Source organism: Sturnira hondurensis, unplaced genomic scaffold (genome assembly GCF_014824575.4).
Source record: "Sturnira hondurensis isolate 20B ecotype Veracruz unplaced genomic scaffold, ASM1482457v3 Scaffold0022910, whole genome shotgun sequence".
In the NCBI taxonomy this organism is placed as follows: domain Eukaryota; kingdom Metazoa; phylum Chordata; class Mammalia; order Chiroptera; family Phyllostomidae; genus Sturnira; species Sturnira hondurensis.
This window is the reverse complement of record NW_028095541.1, coordinates 8004616-8030426: the sequence shown is the minus strand read 5'-3', so window position 1 is coordinate 8030426 and position 25811 is coordinate 8004616. Positions and strand designations below refer to the sequence as shown.

Below are 25811 nucleotides of genomic sequence, written 5' to 3'. Positions count from 1 at the left end.
AATATTTTTATATATTTATTTTTAGAGAAAGGAAAGGGAAGGAGGAAGAGAGGGAGAGAATCATCAATGTGTGGCTGCCTCTTGCGTGTCCCCTGCTGGGCACCCAGCCCACAACCCAGCCATGTGCCCTGCCTGGGAATCGAACCAGCAACCATTTGGTTCACAGCCTACATTGAATATACTGAACTACACCAGCTAGGGTCATACAAATAATTTTTAAAAGCAGCTATAGGAGTACTGTTCTTGTACTTGCCTTTTTTTCTGACAGCAGTACCACATTGTTTTATGTCTGTGTATGCAAATTACCTCTTTGTAACAGTTTTATTGTGTTCCTAATTGTATACCATTGTATACAATTATTGTAGAGCATAATTGTATACCATGTATACTTAATTGTGTCTTCAACCTTTTCCACAGTGTATATTTGTGCATAGACACCCTTGCATATGTGTGCAGATATTTCTGTTTAGTTGAAATAGACTTGCATATTTAAAATTATCTTGTGTATTATAAGTTGGCCCTCAGCAAGGTCATTGTTGCAATTCTGAAGAACAAAAAGCTTTAAAAACCAAAAGCCTTCTCATGTGCAAAATTATGTGGTATGATCAGATATGAGTCTATTTGATAAAGAGACCTGACCTGCCCTTACGTTGTGGTCATGTCAAACCTTTACTATGTATGCCAGTGTAAGAAAAGTCCCAAGTTGTAAGAATTTTACAACTTTATTTGAGCCAAGCTGATGACAATTGCCGGAAAACAAAATCTCAACCAACTGAGAAAATCCCCAGAGAATTGCAGTTTAGCACCTTATTGTGTACATCAGAATCAAAGGAGAAGTTATAATGGGGTTTCATAGAGTCCTTTGGAGATGGATAAGGAGGCAAGAGACAACAAAGTGGAAAAACCTCTGTGATTAGATAAAAGATAAAATGATAGACACACAGTGTTGCTCAGGTGGGTATATAGGATAGTTAACAGTTAACAATAACGGGATTTGTGGTCTCCCACTGGTGTCTTACCTGTGCTTTGAAGGGTGTGAGAGGGAGGGAATTTGACATTACACAGGTATGGTATTGTAGATGCAAAAAGACAACAGACCAGCTCAGTTAAGGTAAAAGTTGACCTTTGTTAGGGAAAATACTGGCCTAGGACATGACTACCTGCTGTGAACTGCTTTTACTTAATAAATTTTTTTCATATCATCCTTTGTGGTTAATTTAGATCTCAGAGTTTGTAAGGCTGACAAGTAGTAGGGCTCCCCTGAGCTTGACTGGTTTAGTGTGTGGCCCCTTTTTCTTCCTCAGCTGTGTTCACCCAATGTGAATATTCATTTTACTGCAGAAATAATTAATGTGGTTGATTATTGGGTTTTGTCTGAGAGCTCACTGGAGATATAATAATAGTATATTGGCTTGTTTTTAAATAAGCACTCAATTTGAAAACACATGTGGCCTTAACATGTTTTGAATAAGGGAATTTTTACCTGTTCTGTGTATTGTTAGCAGTGTATGAATATAAAACTATTTTAAAACATTTTGTTTATTAATTTTAGAGTGTGAGAAGTAAGGAAAGGAGAAAAATACAGAAATATCAATTTGTTGTTCCACTTATTTATGCATTCATTGGTTGATTCTTGCATGTGCTTTGCAGGGATCGAACTCTCAACCTTGGCCTGTGGGGCCAATGCTCTAATCAGCTGAGATACCTGACCAGGGCTGAAACTATTTTCTTTTTAAAAAATTTTATTTTTCAATGATAGTTTAGATTCAACACTATTTTATATTAGTTTCAGTTGTAATACAGTGGTTAGACAGTCATACACGTCACACAGTGGTCCCTGATATTTTACCCACCTGGCACCAAACATAGTTATTATAGTAACTGTGCTGTACTTTTTATCCCTGTGACTCTTATGTAAGTACCAATTTGTACTTTTTAATCCCTTCATCTTCTTTATCTAGCCCCCGAAATCCCCTTTGCTCAGTCTGTTGTTCTCTATATTTATGAATGTTTGTTTTATTTTGTTGTGAAATCATACGGTATTTGTCTGAAAGTATTTTCTTAACAGTAAAATTTATGTGTGTTAATGTCAAAGAAGTGGGTTAACCAGTTTACATGAGTAGAGTTTTATGTTGAGAACTTAGACTTCTCAAAATAGTCCAGATTTTGCTTGGAATTTCTTAGGAACATTGTTTTGTTACTTGCATGTGGTCTGACATGAAGTCCTAACAGCCTTTTTGTTGTGCTGTCTGTGGGAGATATCACCATGTCTTTTAGTTCAGCGACTTGTATTGTGGGGGACTATTGTACAACAAAGAACAACAAAGTTTCTTGAATTTTGAATATTAATGCTTAGTGTAGAACAGTGCGTATAAGAGTAACCTGGAAAATGAGACCTACTAACGGGTATCAGCATTATGTAGTCTTTACTATTTAAATTGCTTTTTTTCTTTAGGGTGGAGGGCATGTATATGTGAATTTGATTTTAATACCAATATTACGTCAATTACTTCAATATTATTTTGTAGATTTTCCTTCTTAATTGTATAATAACTACTGATTTAATAGTAATCCTGCAAATACAGTTTTTTTTTCCTTAATGCATGAATATACCTTTAGGACAGAGGTGGACAAACATTTTTGGGGAAAGGCTAGATAGTAAATACTATTTTAGGCTTTGCAGGTCATATGGTTTATCTCAACTTAATCAATACTGCTCTACACCACAGGTGGTCACAGCAATAAGTAAACACTTGTTCTGTAAAAACTAAATTTTACATTTAGTGTATAAAATGTAATATTTTATAGTTCTGCTAAAACTGTACACAAATAGGGTATAGGCTGACCCTTGTTTCATTTGGTTGTTGAAATGGGGGTAAGAGGCTTTGTTAAGACCTCTTTCTACACATAATAGAATTTTTGTTTAGGCATTACAGTTTTTTGCACTGGCTTACATAGGGATAGATTCTGAGTGTCTTTGTACTCTGCTATACCAGTGATGGATCCCAGGCTTTCCTCTTTAAATAGCAAGAGTATACGTTTGAGCTTTGGACTCTGAATTTTATTACTCTTAAGCATTTAAGTACCCTGGTTGTATGTTGATACTTTTTTGGATTTATCCTAGTTAAGCTACTTTAGTTTTTTCATTTATTTGATTTATTAAAGTTTTAGAGCAAAACAGGAAGGGAAATCTACTAAGCCAGTCATTATCGACAGATTTAACATAATGCGACTTACATAAATTACTTTATTTAACCTAAAATAAAATGCCTGATTATGGCTTACTAAGCTATCGTGCTAAAATTTTATTTAAATACCTTTTAGACATGAAGAAGAGCATCGTCGTCGTGAAGAAGAAATGATACGACACAGAGAACAGGAGGAACTGAGGCGACAGCAAGAAGGCTTTAAGCCAAATTATATGGAAAATGTAAGTAAAATACCAGTTTAACGAAAATTATTTTCTGTTAGGTTGACATTGTATGTTTAGAATTCTTTAGATATTACTTTATATATTAGTGTATTTTCTAATCTTTCTGAATTTGTTTTTTATGTTAAACTAATTTATAAAAACCTCTTTCAGGTAGTAAATTAGAATTAGTTTCTGAAGGTAATTCTCATGTTTTATGAAATGGATGTTAAATTTTTCTTCATTTTTATTTTATTTTTGAAAAATATATGGTACTAAATTAGAAATCTTTATAAATTCATCTCCATTTGACTGATTTTCACCATTTACTGAGATTAAAAATTCTTTATTTTGGAAGATTTTAGACATTATAAAAGTAGATTAGTATTATGTGTTTATCACCCAACCATAACAGTTATCAACACATGGGTGATCTTTTTAATCTTTTAGTGTACCTACTTTTCTGAACTATTTTGTATGAAATCCCTTCATATGATTTTATTCATCAGTATTTTAATATATATTCCTAAATGATAAGGATTTTATTTTAAAAATATCTTTATATCTTAAAACTATCAATTCTTTAATTTCAATTAAAGCACAAACTTTCTCATGTCTTAAATGTTTTTTTTATTTTTATATTTTATAAAGAATTAGTTTATTTTTAGAGAGAGGGGTAGGGAGGGAGATAAAGAGGAAGAGAAACATTGATTGCTTGCCTCTCCCACGCTCACAACAGGGGACCTGTTGGGCACTCTGGCCATGTGTCCTGACTGGGAGTTGAACCAGTGACCTTTCTGCTCACAGGTGGTACTCAATCCACTGAGCCATACACTGGGGCTTTTTTTTTAAACAGTTGTTTTCTTCAAATTGTTTGATCCAATCTTTTTAGTCCATAGGTTTTCCTCTTCTTTTTAATTTTTTCTTTTTCTTTTTTTAAATAAACAAAGTCTCATTGCACACAGTATCTTACATTTTGAAATTCGTTGATTGTATTCTTGCGGTTAAGTTTCTCCATTCCTGAATTTCTTGTAAACTAAAGTTAGTTCCAAAGACTCGATCTGACTTGAGTTTTTGTTAAGGCAAACAAGAATTCTTCAAATGTTAAAATTTGCAAGTTCTTAATGATAACCAACATAGTCATTGTTTACCTTAGGTGAATGCCAGTTCTTAACTCATTCTAAAAAATATTTACTAGTATTCTTTTCTGTAGATGTTTAAAAACCATAAACATCTACAATGTTTGTGATGCTAGAAGTATTCAGGTCATTGGTGTCCTTTTGTTTTAGTTCCTCTTTCCCTAGAACATAAACTTTCTTATTTGAAAGAATACGTACACAGTAAAATAAGTTTTTTTAAGAAGTATATTTTATTGATTGTGTTATTATAGTTGTTCCATTTTTCTCTCCCCTTTATTCCCTTCCGCCCTGCAACCCCTCCTCCCACTAGCATTTCTCCACTTTAGTTTATGTCCATGGTCATACATATAGGTTCTTTGGTTTCTCCATTTCCCACACTATTCTTCACAATAAAAGAAGTTGTTACGTGCATAGCAACAAGAAATTATCTTCCTATCAAGTAAATATCCATTGAATGAAAATTGTAGCATTTAATTCAGTTAGAGAAATTTTTACTTATAAGTCATATGAAGAATTTCATTTGGTGATTTTTAAATTCATCGCCAAATTAATTAAGTAGGTTTTTAAACCATTGTTAAAGTTTTTTTCATTAATTTCTAACATTTTGAATTTTTCTCCTTGAGTGCATAGGACTTGCTCAATGACATATTTGAAACCATGGTTTTAGGTTTTTGGCTGTTACATGAATATAAATCTGTTAGATTTATTAATGTGAGGAAATTTTCTGTTGCTACAAAAGAATTAAAATTTTCAGGCTCGTATTTTGAAAACTAGTTGCTAGTGTTTTTCTTTTCAAATATAGTCAAGATATATACTACATGTGTTCTATTTCTTACAGAAACTTAATTTTGTTCTATTAAGGATTAGGCAATCTGAGTCTTTATGTATGTGTATGTGAACATACCTTTTACTAAAATGCTTTGCTTTTAGTACAATGGGTAGAATTAACTTTCTTAACACTTTTCTGTCACAAACTTTACATTCTTGGAGCATATGTGTAGCTGTTTGCGATAATGTCATATACATAAGTGTTTTAGGGGTCTAGAAGGAAATGATTAAAATGTACCTTACTGTTCAACTTGATTAAGTTGACTTATCACAAATTTGTTTGCAGACTGTCCTTTGAAGTCATTTCAGTTTTTAAGAACATATACCAGTGTTTTAATATGCTCAATGGCATTTAATATGAGTATAATTACTGAACAGATCGTTTTAATTTTTTTACTTTTCTATTAAAAACTGATTTAGAAATGTTGCTGGAATTTAAAATTGAAATACTGCATATTGTTTTAATTTAAAAATACTTGTATGTTTGTTTAAAGTGCATTTTAATGGTGGGCAAACGTTTACAAATACTGAATGAATTTTGCAATTAAATAAATTTGATATTTAAATACTCATGTTGGATTTATTGGCATTTTAAAAATAGATTATTGATCCACCCTGCTACAGAAATAAGAATGGTATTATATTTTTAAAGGGTTAATGGGTGATGGAAAAAAAGAAATATTAGAGATATTTGTGACCCATAAAACCTAAAATACTTATTATTTGGACCTTTACAGAAAAAGTTTGCTGAAGCCTGGGCTGGAGTGTTGGTGACTTTTTAAAAATAAATTAATACTCATGTAAGGCTACAAAGTTACTGTGTTGAAGCAGAACCATCTTTAAAATAGTGTGTAACAATGAAATTAAATCTTGGGGGGGTGCAGAATAGTTCTTGTTCTGTTTTTAGATCTTTTTGAGATTAGAAATTATGAGTGGTTATAAGTTTTTCATCATTTTCCTGTCAATTTTATGTGGTTTCTAGCTTCATGATGCTTGTTAATTTACAGTAATGAATTAGTAAACAAACATTAAGAAAACTTCTTTATAGGACTTGAATATTTTTATGTTAATGGAGACAACATTGAGACAGTTTTAGTTATTTTATATTTACTTTGAAAACTGGCTTTGGAAAAGATTATTAAAAATTTTTTATGTTTATTTTTATCTTAAAAGCTTTGAAATTAGGCCCTCTTATATGCTTTCTCTTTTCCTCTGTTCAATTTAAAGGGAGGAATCAAATGGTAAGTGTTCAGCTCCCCACATAATGAGAGTAAAGTAGATTTACTTGGTTTGTTTTTATAAGTCACCTCTCATTTCTTTCTAATATTTCTGTTAGAAATGTTCCAGTACAACTAATAGTATGTGCTTTGAAGTATAAAATAAATACTGATTTTCATATTTTGTGTATTTGAATAGTACTCTTTAAAAAATGTGACAAAAGGGAAAGCACACATCATGTGTGGTCATGCTTTCTTTGTTAGCCTGGAACTTTATCATAATATTATGACATACATGTGAATATATTTTTTAAAAGTTTCAAGTATATGTCATCTCTTCCTCACTTAGAAGTTGTCATTTTTACTTTAGGTATAAAGTACCTAAAGGACTTTATTTCTCCTTAAAGACTATCAAGTTTTTTGACAATGGCACTAGTAATTATAAATTAATAATTTAAATTAGTTATTATTAGCTATTTAAATTAATTATTAGCTATTTAAATAACATGTAAATTAATTACATGTTATTTTTCATTCCTGTAGCATAATGTATTTTTGACTAACATAGCAATGGTAGTCAAAAATAGTTTATTTTTATTCTGTGCCTTCATTACATTGAGGTTTATATTTACTAGAGTGTAAAGTGTATTTGAACCATTTTCTAGGTAGTATTTACTAGGTTGAAATTTTCTACTTACCATAGTTTTATAGCTTTTGGACATGTCACAAGAGGTTATTCTATTTTATAAATTTTATTAAGCTTATTGGGTGTTTATTCTGATAACAGTAAGAATTTACGAGATTGTCTTACGATTGTGTGTTCATGTTAGTTTGCTCCACTTACTGTTGATCAGAGTGGTCTAAACATTGAAGTACTACAGTGCCCCAGCCTTTATTTATTTGTAGATGCAGTGTGGGTTGGAGTAAAGGGGAGATTTTTATTTTTAGTTGCTTTTTTGGGAGGGGGAAAGAGAAAAACATCAGTTTATTGTTACACTTATCTATGCATTCATTTGTTCAATCTTGTATGTGCCCTGACTGGGGATTGAACCCACAACCTGGGTGCATCTGGATAACGCTCCAACAGACTGAGCTACCGGGCTAGGGAACGGGGAGACTTTAATTAGATTTTTTAACACAATGCCATTTCTACAGGAAACTTTTCTTGGGAAAATGGTAATGTCATAAAAATACCTAAATGTCATTCTAGCTATATTAGTTATAAAATACTTTGTTTAGTAAAATTGGGGCTGTGTTTAGATTGTGTGCTATTTGTTAGAAGTGTCTTTTTCTGGTGTGATAAATGTTAGTTTGGTTTTCAGTGAAGAAAAGAGTAGACCTTCATATTTCTTTCAAATACATACCTGAATTGATATTGCAGAGTTTTTATTCCTATTTGAATAGGTGGGAATAGCCTTGTTTATTTCAACACATATGCATAATAAACCCCCAAAGATATGTGTATTATATACTAAGGCTGTAATCTACCCAGTTATGTTTGTTTCTGTCAGTGTCTGTCCCATTAAAGCTCCAGGGCATTAAGGAGATGGGACCAAGAGGCTAAGGGTTTATTGTCTCGTCCCTGGTAGTGTTTTTCAAACAATGCATAAACAGTTGGGGAGCTTTTTAAAGATATGGGTTCTTAGGTCTCCAACATACAAATTGATTTGTGTTGTGGTTTCAGTAGATTCTGATGCATTGTTTTATTGATTGCTTTTTTGGCTAAATCCAGTAGCTGACAACCCTTGCATCACATGGAGCTTAAGAAAATGCCCAACATCAAATTCAGCAAATAATTTGATACCGTGGATCTGGGTTGGAGCCATGGGACTTGCATATTCAGAAGTTCAGCTTACTTATTTTCATTAGCAAAGATGGAACACCACCAGCCATGTATAGAAATGAGAATAGGAGTAGGTGAATTTTTTATGGGCTCAAGAGTCATTCTACTCGGGGGGTGGGATTCATACAGTTAACAGTGTAAATAGCACCACATTCTGTATGAATAGTTCTCTGTATGAGTTTGGTGTGAAAACTTAATTGGGCTTTCAGCCTATATATGGGGGTAGAGTATTGTCTCAAATGATGTGTTAATTTTTAGTTTTTTAAATATTTCACCTAGACCAGGGGTCCACAGACTAGGGTAGGCCAGGTCAAATCTGAACACTGTTTTCAGAATAGTTCTATTGGAGTATAGCCATGTCGATATTTTACTTATGGCTGCTTTACCTCAAAATGACATAGTTGACTAGTTGTGACACACAGTGTGAAATGATATCAAGACTTTGTGACTTTCAAAACATTAAATATTTACTGTCTGGTCCTAAATCAGAAAAGTTTGCAGACCCCTGATCTAAGGCTAATCTGGGAGTTGGGGGGAATCTATATAAAATGGCTCATGTTAACCAAACTCGTAAGGAGTTTGTGCATTAAAATGCAAATTTATTAATTTATATGTTCTTTTCCAGTGTTTTTAGAAGGTTTATTGAGCAGAGCAACTCATGTCCTAGACCCAAGGTTCCTGAAGAATCCAAATTAGTGCCAGAAGTTTCATTGATAGTCATGGTTATGGATAAGAGCAAAGTTACGGGAAGATTGATAAAGCATCTCTGCCCACAGCTGATAATTGGACTTTTTAAATCTTTTGTTTTAGTCAGTAGAGACATAAAACATTGTTCTTGATCAGATGTTACCTCCTCTTGATCAGTATTGCCAAATTTAGCCTGCTGTTTAGTCAGCTACTTCTTTATGTCAGTCTCTTTTTTTCCTCTTGAGTAGTAGGTTATCATGTCTCTTATCATTTACCCTTGATTTAATGCTAACCTAACTTGCACTGATGTGCCATGTACAAAACTCAAAACAGACACTTTCACCAATAAGATGATCTCAGTAGATGCTGGCAGATATAGCTGATCCTGATTATTAATGAGTAGGTGCAAAATATATTTCCTGAAATGGTGTGTGAATTTTGAGAAGTTGCCATTTTGTGGTTTCTGCATGTCTGTCATTCCTTTTTTTCTATGAATTACTTAGCTTTAACAAGAGATATGATTGTATTTCAGTAGAAGATTCTTTTGAAGTCTAAACACCTGAAACATTTGAACAGAGGAATGTTTCATAAGGATTTTAATAAGCCTGTTCATCATTCTCTGTAAATCACTGAAGAATTTTTGATGTAGAGTTTGTTAGATTTAGATGTGACCTACTCTAAGCAGGTTATTGTGTATTACTGGTATAGTGGCAGCCCAGTTCCAATGGTTTGAACATGATGGTGAAAATCAAAATGGGTAATAATTAATATTGTAGTGGTCTGAAATACAATGCTATAGTTGTGACCATTTTTATATTGTTAATATGTTTAAAAAATTCATTAAAATAATTGAATATTTGGCAAAATTGGAACTTGACAAACTTTTATAGTCATGAAAACAAAGCAAGATAGATGGTTACAGTGTTTACATATACTCTTGGAAGTGACCTATAGGATTTTTACAAATCAGGTTGAAGATATATGTCAATTTAAACCAGCTGTTGAAATCTTTGATCACTTCTCAAAAGGATTATTTAACAGTTTTAATAAAATCCACTAATACATAGGGAAAACAAAGTTTCATTCAAACTGGAAGAAGTGAATATGAGTATTATATAAAATTATTTTTTTACAGCAGGCATACCATGTCTCAGGCAAACTAGGATAAATGATCTTCGTAATTGTATGTTATGACTATAGTGGTTTTCTTCCCCTCTGTTTAGTTACTTCTATTTAACAGTCCCTGAATGAGTCTAGATGGAAATGTTTACTGAGTCCCTTACGCCCTGAATACACACTATCAGAGGACATTCTGTTAGAGTTATTTATTTATGTGTCATATTAGATGATTCTGTCTCATTGTGTTACCTTCCACTAGGGTTTCAGAGAGGCTCATAATCAAGAAAAATTTTCATATCTGTTTCTCTCCTGAAGTAAGCTGGGATTCATATATTCAGTGTATGGACATTACCTTCAGTGTGTGTACATTCAGTGTGTACATTACCTTCTCTGACTACTCACCCCAGCTGTGATCCTGTACCACTTTTAATATGGTTCTGACTTTGCTGTCCACTAATTGAGCTCTGCATTTTTTCAGGTTGGAAATCTATGTCGTGTTGTAGTCACATAGATATGAGCTGAGAGGATTAAATGGTTGGTTGATGTCTGATTTTTTAAATACCAGTGGACTTCAGTCATGTGGTTTTCAGTGTTCTTTATAGGGCCACTGTACCTCAGCATTGATTGAATACCAATATCTCATGTTAACAACAGTAGTTTTCAAAAGATATGTGGTATTGAGTCACAACTATTTTTGTAGAGTTCATGAGGGAATCCATAACGAAGAGTGAATTTTAAAGAGTTAAGTAACCCACAATTTTTTGTGGTTGGTTTTCACACCTAAGTTTTCTTTCTTTCTTTTAAAAAGATTTTACTTACTTACTTACTTACTTACTTATTTATTTAGAGGGAAAGGGAGGGAGAGAAACATCAGTGTGTGGTTGTCTTTCATGTGCCCTCTCCTGGGGACCTGGTCTGCACCTGGGCATGTGCCCCGACTGGGAATCAAACTAGCAATACATTGGTTCACAGGGCAGTGCTCAATCCACTGAGCCACAGTCAGGGTTTAATTTTTCAGTATGTAGATCCCACTTGAATATTCTTTTGGAGTGTTACACTTACAGGAAAACTTGGAGGTTTCTGTTTACTGTAGAAGATAGAGGTGAATTAAGCCCAGGGTCCTGTCTGAGGATTTCAGAGTATTTTGGGTACAAATACCTCTGCAGAGTATGAAAGAGAGAGAGCTAAAAAGTTCAGAGAATTTAGAGATTCTCTCTTAGAATCAGGGTTATCGTTGAACGTTCTCAGCCCTGTTGTGCAACTGATTTTTTTCTTAAAGGATATGATTGGTTTATTATTCCAGTGTTGTAGGTATACCTCATGTCTTTTCATTTGAAATGCTAAGTTTTTCTAATCTTAACTTGGTTCAGAATGGTACGATGTTTTAGCTAATATTTATCTTGTTTGAGGAGTTTGAAGAGAGCCAGCATTGGTGAATAGAAGTGTTCATCTGAAGTAAACAAGGTTTTGAATTGTCCAGTATATGAATAATGAGAATTTTGTTTAATTACTAAATAATAAGAATTAATAGCAAACAAATTGATTTAACTTGTTACTTCTGCTCTGTGACTTCTTAATATTTAGAGCCCTTTTACAGAACCTGTCCTACAGTGTAACATGATTTTATTTATGTATTTTTAAATCCTTACCCAAAGGTTGGTTGTCTACTTCAGAGAGCAAAGGGGGTAGGGAGAAATGGACAGACAGATGGATGACACACCAGTGTGAGAGAAACATATTGGTTGTGGGATTGATCCCACAACCGAGGTATGTACTCTGATTGGGAATCGAACCTGCAACCTTTTGGAGTACTGGATGACCCTCCAACCAAGTGAGCCACCTGGACCAGAGCATAGTGATTATAGTTTTAAAAATCTTTTGTAGGCCAATCAATATCTAGTTAATCTTCTGTACTTGAGGACAAGGACAATAAGCTCTGGTAGTTTCACCTGAAATGGCAGAATTTTATACCAGATCACACAGGATAGATGTAAATGTCAGTTTCCATGTAGCTATTAATTAAACTACTAGTGATGTAGGGGGTAGGGACTTGAGTTTGTAAGCATGCTCTGCTGATGAAATGTATGTGTTTCTGCTTCAAATTTCAAATAATTAAAAATATACGGATAAGTTTGTCCCTTTCTTTGTCTTACGAAATACTTCACTATATTGTGTTTCATGTTTCAAATCCTTTCCGGTTGTAAGTTTATTGTGTTTCTCACAAGATATTTTCTTGATTTGGCATATTTGCTTTTTCTAAATCCTCTTTTTAAAAAATTAATATGCTTGTTATAATAGTTTCTCTTGTAAACAACTTTGAATTTTATTACCACTTCAGTATTATTTAAAAATTACTATATATATATTGAATCTGTTGCTTTGAGTTATCTATATAGGAAAATATATACTAGAACAGAGTTTGAAATACATTAAGTTCATTAAGATAGTTTGCTTAATATCTAGTATCACAAACAGAAGAAGATATTCTCTATTAAATATGTATTTAATTTTCCAGACATTGGGATATGTTGTTTGCTTCTTCCACTGTTTACTTCTGTTTGTGGGACTAAGTTGGAATAGTTTCTTATGCTGTTTATATTTATTCTTTGGCTTCATCTTTCATACCTTAATCTGGCCAGTCATGATAGTAGTTTTGACTTTGATGAGAAAATGTATTGGTAAGGGGTTGGTAAAAAAGTGCAAACCAGTCTCTAGTATTATATGAGCTTTGGTTTGATACTATATTTTAAAGTGCTGTGTTCTTATTATAGCTGTGATACTATTATCGATACCATTGTTGCTGATTTATAATTTCTATTTAAAAGTCTTTTGAGTTTGGGATAAAATAACTAAATTTGAAGAATAAATAATTCCTAATCAGTATCATTTTTTAAAACAATGTTTTATTGTTTATGCTGTTAGTTGTCCCCATTTTTCCCCCTTTGCCCATCTCTGCCCAGCCTGCCTTCCACTTCCATTATCAGTCCCCATACCACTGTCCATTTTCCATTGGTCCTTCATATATGCTCCTTGACTAATCCTCACTTTCTTTTAAATAGTCCCCCACTCTCCTCTCCTCTTATACTGATGTCAATTTATTCCACAATTCTATGCCTGTGGTTCTCTTTGGCTCCTACTTTTGTTCATTAGATTCTTCTTATAAGTGAGATTATATAGTATTTGCAGTTACAGAAGTTTTTAAAAAGATTTTATTTATTTATTTTTTAGAGAGGGGGAAGGGAGGGAGAAAGAGAAAGAGAAACATCAGGGTGTGGTTGCCTCTCACACTTCCACTACTGGGGACCTGGCCTGCAACCCAGGCATGTGTCCTGGACTGGGAATTGAACCAGCAACTCTGCTTTGCAAGCTAGCATTCAATCCACTCAGCGCACTCTGCAGCTACAATTTTTTTAAAAGAATTTATTTATCTATTTTTAGAGAAGGAGAGAAACATCAGTGTATGGTTGTCTCTCATGTGCTCCCTAACTGAGTACCTGGACCACAACCCAGGCATGTGCCCTAGGCTGGGAATCGAACTGGCAACCCTTTAGTTTGCAGGCCGATGCTTGACTTGCTGAGCCACACCAGTCAAGACTGCATCCCTGGGTTGTGGGCCAGGTCCCCAGTAAGGGGGACATGTGAGAGGCAACTGCACATTAATGTATCCCTATCTTCCTCCCTTCCCCTCTTTCTAAAAAATAAATAAAGTCTTAAAAAAAACATTATTGAGTGAATCTAGTTTGAGGTATGTATCTTTANAACCCTTTAGTTTGCAGGCCGATGCTTGACTTGCTGAGCCACACCAGTCAAGACTGCATCCCTGGGTTGTGGGCCAGGTCCCCAGTAAGGGGGACATGTGAGAGGCAACTGCACATTAATGTATCCCTATCTTCCTCCCTTCCCCTCTCTCTAAAAAATAAAGTCTTAAAAAAAACAGTATTGAGTGAATCTAGTTTGAGGTATATATCTTTAGATTAGTGAATACAGTGAGCTAAACCTGTCCCCCCCCCCACTTTGTTCTGTTTCTGATCTGAAATTTAACCAATATTATTTTCTGAGTAACACTTGTGATACAAAGTCAGATAATTGTGCAAAACATTTTAAAGGTTTTTTTTTTAGGTAGACTTTTAAAAAATACTTTTACATGCGTTATAAAATTGAGCAGAAGGTACAGAAAATTTTCATGTGCCTCTTTCCCCCACATACACAGACTCCACTATCAGATTCTTACACCACAGAGTGGTACATTTATTGTAATTCACATAATCCTCATCACCTAGAGTTTATTGTTTATATTAGGATTCACAACATTCTCTGGGTTCATACGAATGTACAATGCTTTGGATACCCCGTTTTAGTGGCACACAGAGTAGTTTCACTGCCCTAAAATTTTCTGTGTTCAGCCTGTTTCTCTCTAACCACTGTTTCTTAATTGATTGATTGATTTTAGGGACGGAAGGAGGTATTTCCTTTCTTTTTAAAAATATTTATTGATTTTTAGAGAGGGAAGGTTGAGAGAGAGACAGAAATATTGATCTGTTCCACTTATTTACCCATTCATTGGTTGATTCTTGTATGTGTCCTTATTGGTAGTGAAACCACAGCCTTGGTGTATCCAAACAATCCAACCAACTGATCTACCTGGCCAGGGCCACTGATTCTTGTAGTGTCTCCACAGTTTTGTCTTTTCCAGAATGTCATGTAGTTGGAATCATATATGCCGTTTGATAGTGTCTGTTTTCTCTTTTAAAAAGAGTTTGTTTATTTTTAGGGAGATAGAAAGGGAGGGAGAAAGAAAGGGAGGGAGAAAAACTTGGAAGAAACATTGATTGGTTGCCTCTCGTATGTGCCCTGACCAGGGACTTAACCCACAACCCAGGAATGTGCCCTGATGGAATTGAACTTATGACCTTTCACTTTGTGGGATGATGCCCAGCTAACTCAGCCACATGAGTTAGGGCTGATACTGGCTTCTAAGTAATATTCATTTAAGGTTCCTCTGTGTTTTCATGGCTTGATAGCTCATTTATTATTAGTGTGGAATAATATTTTATTGTCTGAATGTACCACAGATTCGCTGCCTGTAAGTTTTGGCCATTATAAGTAAGGTACCTGTCAACGTCCATGTGCAGGTTTTTACATAGACATTAATTTTCAGCTTTTATTATATACCTAGGAGAGTGATTGCTGGATTCTTATTGTAAGGGCATGTTTAGTTTTGTAAGAAACTGTCTTACAAAGTCGGTATACCATTTTGAATTTCTACTAGCATGAATGAGAGTTCCTGTTGCTCCACATCGTTGTCAGCATTTTCTGTTGTTAGTGTTCAAGATATTGGCCGTTCTAATTGGTGTTGTGGGTATGTCATTGTTTTAATTTACAATTTCCTGATGATATGTGATGTAAAGTTTTATTTCAACAAAGATAAAACTGAGGGCCATTTCCTCAATATTGACAGGTGCAGATATTTTGGCATGCATGCAAATTAAGGGGAAAAAACTATAGATTTTATACATTAAAAGATTGTCTGATGTTATTGAAAGTCTGTTGCCCTATCCCTGTCCAGCTCTGTGTGTGTGTGTGTGTGTGTGCACGCGCGCGCGCGCAAAAAGTTTTGGAAATTGTTTTTATTGCTTCAATTAAAAATGTTAAGTTTTCCAAACATTCTATGTTGGTTATGTTAGAAGGTTTGCATGATATTGAGTTATATCAATGGGAACATGTCTTCTTTCCCTTTTTAGTTTAAAATTATTTTATTTACTTTTTTTTTAAAGGAAGGATGAGTGTAACTAAATCTTTTTTTAAAGATTTTATTTATTTATCTTTAGAGGGGAAGGGAAAGAGAGAGGGAGAGAAATATCAATGTACGGTTGCCTCTTGTGTGTCTCCTGCTGGGAACCGGCCTACAACCCAGGCATGTGCCCTAACTGGGAATTGAACTACGATCATGTGGTTCGCAGGCCCTTATTCAATCCACTGAGCTACACCACCCGGGGCTTATTTACGTTTTAAAGGAAGAGATAGCTTTGTTGCATACTTTTTAATATCTCGACACCCTTTTTTAAAACATTTTTTTATTCTTTAAGTACAGTTTTCTGCCTTTTCCCCTTACACTCCCCAACACCTGAGCCCTCCCTACCTCCTTCCTCTGTTTCCACCCCTCTCTTTGTTATTGTCCATGTGTCTTTTATGATTGTTCTGCATACCCTTTATCAACACCTTTTAGATGAGTAATTTTTTTGGCAAAGAGGCCTATTTTCATTTTCAGATTTTTTTCTTTATACCTATTTAAATATTTCATGTACTTGAATTTTATTCCAGTCTTTATTTTAAAATTCATTGTGTTTGTTACCTATTATTTCTGGATACTAATACTGTTTAATTTCTACCTTGACAGTTTGGCTCTCTAATAACCATATTATCTTCTTAATTCTCTAATGAAAATAAAAGATACATTTCCAAAAAAAATAAAAAAAATAAAAGATACATTTCCAAGTGGTAAATGTAATTTCTATTTAGGGAAATGTTTGGATGATAAAACAATTGAATCTTGTTACCTGCCAGAATTAATACATTTTTCTAAAATTATATTTTCTTTAATAGATGTAAATTTTCTGTATATTTACATCAAAGTTTTTAGCATTTTCTTTATTAAGACATGGAACCTAAATAGCTCATGGTGATCCCCAGACAATATTTAGATTCTTTTTAGAGACATTCATGAGATATCTGTATGAATTAAAGAATGGTAATGAAGATGGTTATTAACTGAGTTAACTCAAACAAGAATTTAGATTGATCACAGTGTTAGATTAACATACTTTGTTTCTGAATGCAAAATGTCCCAATTGATATATATGAATTATGTCTTCATTGTTTCCTAAACCTTTGGCATTCATATTACACATTATTTTAGCCTGGTTTATGTACTGTGTACAACCTTTACATTTGGTTACCTAGAAGAATAAAGACACTGTTTAAAATCACAGATTGATATCCTAAGTAATAAAGAAAAGAAATCTGTACATTACACTAAGCAGCTTCAAATTCTGCATTTTTGGTGTATACGGCTTTAGTTAATTTATATTATTACAAATTGCTACTTTATGTTACTCAAACATTTTAGTTTTGAAATTATAGGCTTAAAAATTACTGATGAGACTCCAATGAGCTTTTCTTTAGATTATATCAGTATTTTGCCATATTAGAAATTTAAAAGAATTTTGAAAGAAAATGGGTTTTATTGGGAAGAGTGACCTTATTTTACACTTAAAATTTTTTTTGCTTTTTTCTTTTTTTACACTTAAAATTTTTATAAAAGACTTATTTATTTATTTGAGAGAAAGGGATGCAGAAAGAGAGGGAGAGAAATATTGATGGGTTGCCTCTCACTTGCCCCAACCTGGGATGGCCTGCAACCTAGACAGATTCCTTGGCTGGAAATTGGATCCTAAGCCAGTGCCCAACCCACTGAAAGATACCAGCCAGGGCTTATTATACACTATTTGTTTTACTCATTTCTTTAATGTTCAACTGTAATGTAGTAGGAAGAGTGATAATGTTTTACTGTTTCGTAAATTTGCTTAATGTTTGGCTTTATGGAGAAAGGCTGGTTCTCCATACTTCTGCATTCCATTTATTGGAAAATGCTCTTGGTTAAAGTACATGAAAGAAATCTAACCTGACACTGGAGATGTGTTTTAACCTTTTCCCATAATCGTGGATATTCTCGTTTGATACTACAGTAAAACTTGATAAGCAGTGGTTTCTTGGAAGTACTCTTTTGCATTACAACCTATTGGTCTACTTTGAACTTGAACCCTGGCGTAATTTTGTAATGCGATGTACCTAACTTTAGAAAATACTGATTTATCCAGTTACACAAATACTTTAAATTTTAATGCATTTTATTATACAAAATTAAAAACCACATCTTTTTTTAAAAGATTTTATTTATTTACCTTTAGACTTGAAGGGAAAGATAGAGGGAGAGAAATATCAATGTATGGTTGCCTCTTGTTCGTCCCCTGCTGGGAACTGGCCTGCAACCCAGGCATGTGCCCTGACTGGGAATTGAACCTCGATCATCTGGTTCGCAGGAGCGTGCTCAATCCACTGAACTACGCCAGCCAGGGCTAAAAACCACATCTTAATACCAGTTGCTGATCTCATTAGAAAATGTCTGGGACCATTCACCTGTCCTCTGCTATTTCAAGAAAAGTTCATATTCCAAGAAAAAGTGTCTCATTTCTGTTTGCAGCACGGTTACAAGAACTGTTTTTCTTGAAATAACCACTCTACTTCAGAATGCAGCGGACATACTTTATGTATATATTCTATGTTGTTGAATAGAGTATTTAAAAAGATGAACCCAAGGATAGTGATTTAATAACATTGATATTTTTTACATCTTCTTTGAGATATTCATAATTGCATGCGAAGAATACAGTGATTTCTAGTAGGAATTGAATGCAAATGCTTTTGCTGTGGTCCCCCCCCCCAATATTTTATTTATTTATTTATTTATTAGAGGGGAAGGGAAGGAGAAAGAGAGAGAAAAACATCAATATGTGGTTGCCTCTCACGCACCCCCTCTTAGGGGCACAACTTGGCTTGCAACCCAAGCATGTGCCCTGACTGGGAATTGAACTGGCGACCCTTTGGTTCGCAGATTGGTGCTCAATCCACTGAGCCGCAGCAGCCATGGTTCTGAATGCAAGTGCTTTTGATTTGTGTCAAAGCACCAGGATTTTTGCCCACATTACTGCTTCTGCACCATCCACCAATGTCAAGTGAGTGAAAAGTCATTAGATTATAATATGACTGTTCTGTTGGTAATAAGACATGAAATAATTCTAAATATGTAGATTCCATGAAAGGTTGTTGGGGACTCAAGCGTACTCCATGATACACACTTCCAAGAACTGCTCTTTGATTGGAGTGGTGCTTTGATATGTACTTCTGAAAATTCAGTTACACTTTGCTTACTTTGTTGGCTACTGTGAATTTAAGCTTTCTTTAGTGACAATCTGTCAAGAAGACCAATGCATAACTTATAATAGAAAGTCACATCTTATAAATATTGTAAGATTAAGTTTTAAAATCTTGTCTTTTGTTTTTGTTGGAATTTCTAAAACATGAAAGTACCTTACGAATGTGAAAATTTCACAAAGTTTTATTTTGGCAGAATTTATAGGTCAACTCAACCACTTTCTATATGTATGACCTTGAGTAAGTTCTTAAACAGCTCTGTGCCTCAATATTATGATCCTAAAATAAAATGACAATAAATCTACTTACAGGCTTGCTATGAGGATTGATTGAGTTAAAAAGTTTTCATTATAACTTTTATTGTTTTATTGCATTGTAGTCTTTGGAGATTTTGTTTATGTATAGGTTATTTCATGTTAAACAAGTCTTAATTTTTGCTAATTACTAAAATTTGTATTATAAAATTATCATATACATATTATGTGCTACTTCTGATTTAAAATTATTAGTAATAGAAGTGAAGGCCTTTTGTATTCAGCTATAGTGAAATTCTTCAAGTAATTCTATTTATTGGTATTTGATATATCAAGTTACAGTAATAAGTGGTATGTTAATTTCCATTGATAATACTACCCTTAAGTAAAAGCTCTGTGTGTTTTATTTTACTAAAAGTATATAGTATTGGATTTATGGAAAGAAACAGTAACCTTAAGGCATGACTAATTAGGTGAAAATTTCTTTTGCTCCTTCTAAAATAATTTTAAAATGATGTTATCTAATTATTCTTTTTTAAAGATTTTGTTTATTTATTTTTAGAGGGGAAAGGAGGGAGAAAGGTAGGGAGAGAAACATCAGTGTGTGGTTGCCTCTTGTGCATCCCCTACTTGGAACCTGGCCCATAACCCATTCATGTGCCCTTACTGGGAATTGAACTAGTGACCCTTTGGTTTGCAGATCTGCACACAATCCACTGAGCCACACCAGCCAGGGCTAATTATTATTCTTTTTAAAATTATGAGTAAAGTTGTGTAAAATAATGATGTTCTTTAAGGAAATGGCAGCATTAATAAATTAAATGAATATGTATATTCAGTGAAACATGCTATACTATGCCATATAAATTGTTACTTTAATATAGTGATAGTCTACATTAGCATGGATAATTGTAAGGCATTCTGATTATTTCATTTAAAGAAATATATTTTAGAACTGGAACTAGTTTATAACAGTATCTGGAAGGTAAAATATTGTGGCAGCTGTTGAATAATTGACTTAAAACTATAGATCTGTTCAGTATGTTAATGTTTTCCACAAAATTCTGTTAATGAAGAAAATGGAGTAATAGAATAATTTAAAAACAATATTTAAGAAGTGCTTAGACTTATGAATGATAAAGCTAAACATTGTTCAGAAAGTCGTAGGTATAGGTAAAGCTAAAGTTATAAAAAGACAGTAGAAATGGTAGTCCGCCACAAGTGAAGCGGGCATTCAGTTAGGTATTAGGTTAGTTATATAAGGGAGATTTGAAAATTGAAGTTCCAAGCAGTGAGACTATAGTAATTACCTCCTGTTAACTGTTAGGTATTGCATTTCTAATCTTTCATACTTAAGGCAAATACAAAAGTAAAAATATAACTTAAACCCTGTTTTTTCCCCAGGATGTCATTATTATAAAATCCATATATTAAATATATTTTTTAAGTAATACCTGGAAGATTTTGGGTATACCGATACTGTCCACATTCTATCAGTATGTTTGGACATGTCAGCTTGTTTGATTTATTGATAATGGTGCTAAGTGTGATTGTATAATAGTATTTTCTCTTTTTTATTTTATTTTTTTTAAATTTTATTTGTTTATCTTTAGAGGGGAAGGAAAGGGAGAAAGAGAGAAATAATAATGTATGGTTGCTTCCTGTGAGTCCCCTGCTGGGAATTGGCTTGCAACCCAGGCATGTGCCCTGACTGGGAATCGAACCGCGATTGTGTGGTTCGCAGGCCCGTGCTCAATTCACTGAGCTACACCAGCCAGGGCAATAGTATTTTCGTATAATTGGAAAATTATATAATAATTTTATAAAATACTCTATTTTTGCTGGTCAGTATTAGTATCCATTAATAACCAAAAGTTTTATTTTTAAAGATTTTATTTACTTTTAGAGGGAGTGGAAGCGGGGAGAGAGAGAGAAGCAGCAATGTGTGGCTGCCTCTTGCTCGTCCCCTACTGGAGATCTGGCCTACAACCCAGGCATATACCCTTACTGGGAATCCACCTGGAAACTGTTTGGTTTGCAGGCCCGTGCCCAGTTCACTGAGCCACACCAACCAAGGCTAATCATCAAAAGTTTTATGGACATTTATTTTTAGAAAAGTTAGAAAATAGCTTTGAAAAAGTTTTGGCTTTTAAGTTTTCTAAATAATGTAGCATTTTTTCAAGGTACTGTGCAAGTTGGTGTTTTTCGTGTTCTGTGCTTAAAGGTTTCCTTTTGAAGCATCTCCATTAGGTTATGTAGGAGTTATTTGTTGCTTAGTGCCATTTATGTGTCACATACTTGTATTTCCTTTATTTATAGCTTTATAGGTGCTTTTCACTGGTATTTTGTATTATTAACTGGTATTTTAAACAAACTAATAAAATGGCTTTTAACAATAGAAACATGCCTTCTTTAAATTCAGGCATTGCTACTTTTGTCTGAGAATGTCTTTTAGGATCACTACATTTAACACACTTGTTTGATATTGGGAAAGATGATGAAATAATAATGCAAATTGCAGCTATTATATGTTGAGTCATTTCACCAAGAGAATTCATTTAAGTTAATTTTCTATGGTTGGTGTTAACCGAATTCAGAGTTTCTTAGGAAGCAGTTTCTGTACTGAAATTAAGATCTTTTTTACATTTGTGTGACTTTTTGTGTTGTAGTTAAAACCTCAAGGAGCATTTTGTTTCAGAACTTGTCAACTGTGTAAGAGAAGGGATGTTTAATGATTTCTTGTGCATAGTGGAGATGTTTATGGTAGACCTATAGGTCCTTGGTAAATAATGCTTCAGCACTTGAGTAAAAATGCAAGCATGAATTACAATATTTCAAAAGTGAAAAGAATCTGTAACTTTTTAGCTTAGTGCTTCACAGCTGTTTGTGCTGTGTTTGAATGCATTTGAATATTAAAGTGGTAACAGTCATTTCTGTTTTAAGAGGTCAGTGACCTGGGAGGAAAAAAATCATTGGCCTTTGTGGTTATTAGGTGTTTTTTTTTTAAAAATCCAATCCTCTGTCTTCGATATATTGGAATAAAACATTTAAAATAATTCTGTGGCTAATTTTATGTAATCTGATTCATTTATAATCTAGCATTATAAACCGGGTGCTTTGAACATTGTACTAGTACATTAAACCTGGGAAACTCAAGTTTCTTTTTAGTGTTCTTATTAAGTAAAAGGTGTTGGAAAATTAAAGCTTTTTAATGGAAAGTGATGTCCGAATTTACTCTTTTCTTTTTGATTTTAGATGGGAAATGTGATAAGATCGATAGGTTGACTGTGACAACTATGTTTACTTACAGAGAGAACAGGAAATGAGAATGGGTGATATGGGTCCCCGTGGAGCAATAAACATGGGAGGTAGGGATTGGAAGCAAAAGGCTTCTATAACTTACTTGTAATTCTTTGGGGAACTGTACATGCTGTTTGTGGTATCTACATGTCAGTAACAAAAACAATTTGGAATCAACATTTTAATGGTAAAATTTCTTGCATTTATTAAATTGAAAAATACAAGTATATAAAAAGATACAGCTAGGAAGAACTTTCTCATTGTGTTTAACTGAAGGCTAAAAGATGTACTAACTTTTAATAGATTTAATGAAAGAAACCTGTAACCAGGTTTTGATAAAATATTGAACTTGTTTAGTAATTGTGTCATGTAATACTTAAAAATTAAATTTCACACCTTCAAATTGGCTTTTTTAGCTTGGAGATTTAGTACTTTTGGGGTTATAGTGTTTCTAAAGTTTTGGGGAATATTTTATAAATTTCTATTTTAAGGTGACTTTTTGTGTAACTTTGTGTAGCTAATTTTATTTATTTTACTAAGTGTCTAACATTTTGCCTAACCTATAGTGTTGTGCACAGAAATGTGCTGTTTGGAGACATTTATGACTTGTCAAGGAAATGAGATGTGCTTTGTACATTTAGGTTAATGCATATCTTTAGGATCGATACAAAGGTGTTTTTTTTTTTTTTTTTAAGAAAGTACCTATATTATTAACATCTGGTAATATTGATTGGTTTATAATCAGATTGTCAGGGAAACAGCACCAAGTAAATAAACTAGGGAAAAATAAGTGTGGGAGTTTTTTGTTTTATTAAATTTGAAATGTCATACACTTTAAAAAGTTAGATAAATAACTAAATTTTATATATTCCTTTTACATTGTCCCACTGAAGTTGTCAGGACTTTAAAATCTTTACATAACTGAAATGTAAATATTGTAAAGAATACACTACCTTAACATTTCCATATGCATATTAACATGCATGCCAATTAAGATAATCCAGATAGTACTTAGGATACATAGTGTATGGAATAAAAAATCTTAAAAGCATCTGATGTGTAGAATGAGTATTTTCCATGATCAGCTTCCTTTTCTCTTCTATGACAGTTTCTTTGCCACTGTCAGTTAAATGGTCTAAAATAAATTATTGATTCATGTGGTCACTTTTCTTTCAGTTATCTACCAAAGTAGTAGTTAAGCATCTCGGGTATGCACAATAAACAGGAAACATGGCCCTTAGTCATAAACAACTTCATTGTTATTAATGTAATGGGTACATGAAATAATCATGTGAGTAAATAAGTTATAAAAATTATAAATTATGAAACACATTGATATATATAATAAATACAAGTAGTTCAGTATGTCTTTTTCAAAGTAAATTTTGGGATGGTCCATGAAGTTTTAAAGATGTGTGAAGTCATTATGGATCATAGGCATTTGAAATGCTATTATAATTATTAGATTGCCATTAACATCAGAACTAAACTTCATATATTTCTGATGTTGCAGGAGACCCAAAAACATTCTGGCTGACTGCTTGATTAGGAATTTTACCAGAAGAAATATGAGACTATATGCCTTTAGATTACTTAGTTTTAGTAAGGAATTTAAGACAATTAAAAGTTTCATGGCATTTTGTTCACCAGAGAACCATATTTACATTCAAGCATTTACTTAATTCCCTGAAGTCTAATTCATGTTATTTTCTTCTCTTTATCCTTTATTCATCCTGAGACTTTATCCTAGTGGTTTACTGCTGTTATGTATCTTTAAGCAGTTGAGTGGTGCTGGTGATTCAGTAAATTGTCAAATCCTGTCAAGTTACATTGATAGAATGTATCATTAGATTTTCTGGTGTATTGCCAATGTGCATGCCAAGTGAAACATAGGTTATAAAACTGTTTTTTTTTTCTTTTTAGGGACAGATAATTCTAACATTCTTTAGAATAGATCTTTAAATTTAATTATAACTGTGTGGTAGAAGATATAATTCCTAGAAATAAGACTGTATTTCAGGTTTTGATAGTGGGAAATATTTTTGTTATTTTACTATACCCATAGAATCTCACAAGTTAGATGTTGACAGTTACGTTCTACTAAAAAAAAAAAACCTAAAGAAAATGAAAAACATAGTCCTTGATCTGTTTTTAGGAAAGTTGAGGTAAGATTGATTCTTCTTAGGTAGTGTCTTCACTCTTTCTCATTTCCATTGTGAGAGATGTTCTGGAAGTCTATTAACATTTATATTTATAGTTATACTAGGGGAACATAAATGTTCTTGAATAGTTAAAAGTTATGGATTTATTAGCAAGAACATTTAGGGACTTAGGAAATAATTTCTTCCCTATGAGGTTGTCAGGGTACTAGCGAATGGGCTCAGAAAGAGTGGTGTTTTGCTGAATACTGACAGGGAGTAAGAATTTTCCTCTTCTCAGCTACTCCCTAGACTTACCCATGTATGAAGTTCAGCTGCGTAAGGTACTATGTAGAATTGTGTGTTTCAGTGAAAACTTCAACTCCTGTTATAATGTGTTTTTGAGAAATTGAGTTCAGACTCATAAAATTTACCTACATAATGAAATACTAGAAGGGAACTCAAAGTTGAAGTCAATTTTTGTTATAAATTTTTAATGCTAAACAAGTTTACGAAGAGTTTAAAAATGAAAAATTTGAGGAAGGTACCTAAAAATGCCATGTTTGAGGCCATTATAAGTGTAGTATTATATTATAGCTCAAACACTATTGCAATTGATAATGTCTTCTGATGAAAAAATTGGAAGTATACCTGCTTGTTACCGTTTGCAGAATTTCAGCATGGTGAAAAATCTAAAAATCAAGTGTATTAATACTTATTTGTATTTGGTTGCAGTTGTTTTTAAAAATAAGTTTTCTCATGTTGAGTCCATTTCAAATTTTTTTGGTTTAAATTACATATTTCTACATAAAGTACCTTCTATAATTATGGGAGAAGTTCTATAACTATAAAAGCTACAATGAACTTTATATATTAGAGGGAATGG

General features: G+C 33.2%; 1 protein-coding gene across 1 annotated transcript in view; it reads left to right on the top strand.

Annotated features, from left to right (window-relative positions):
- PSPC1 (paraspeckle component 1) overlaps positions 1-25811 on the top strand; it is a 69876-nt gene that overhangs the window by 40758 nt on the left and 3307 nt on the right. The window contains exons 6-7 of the mRNA XM_037037075.1: positions 3325-3430; positions 22798-22855. Of these exons, the coding sequence (XP_036892970.1) occupies positions 3325-3430; positions 22798-22855 (164 nt within the window). The remainder of the gene's footprint in view (positions 1-3324; positions 3431-22797; positions 22856-25811) is intronic.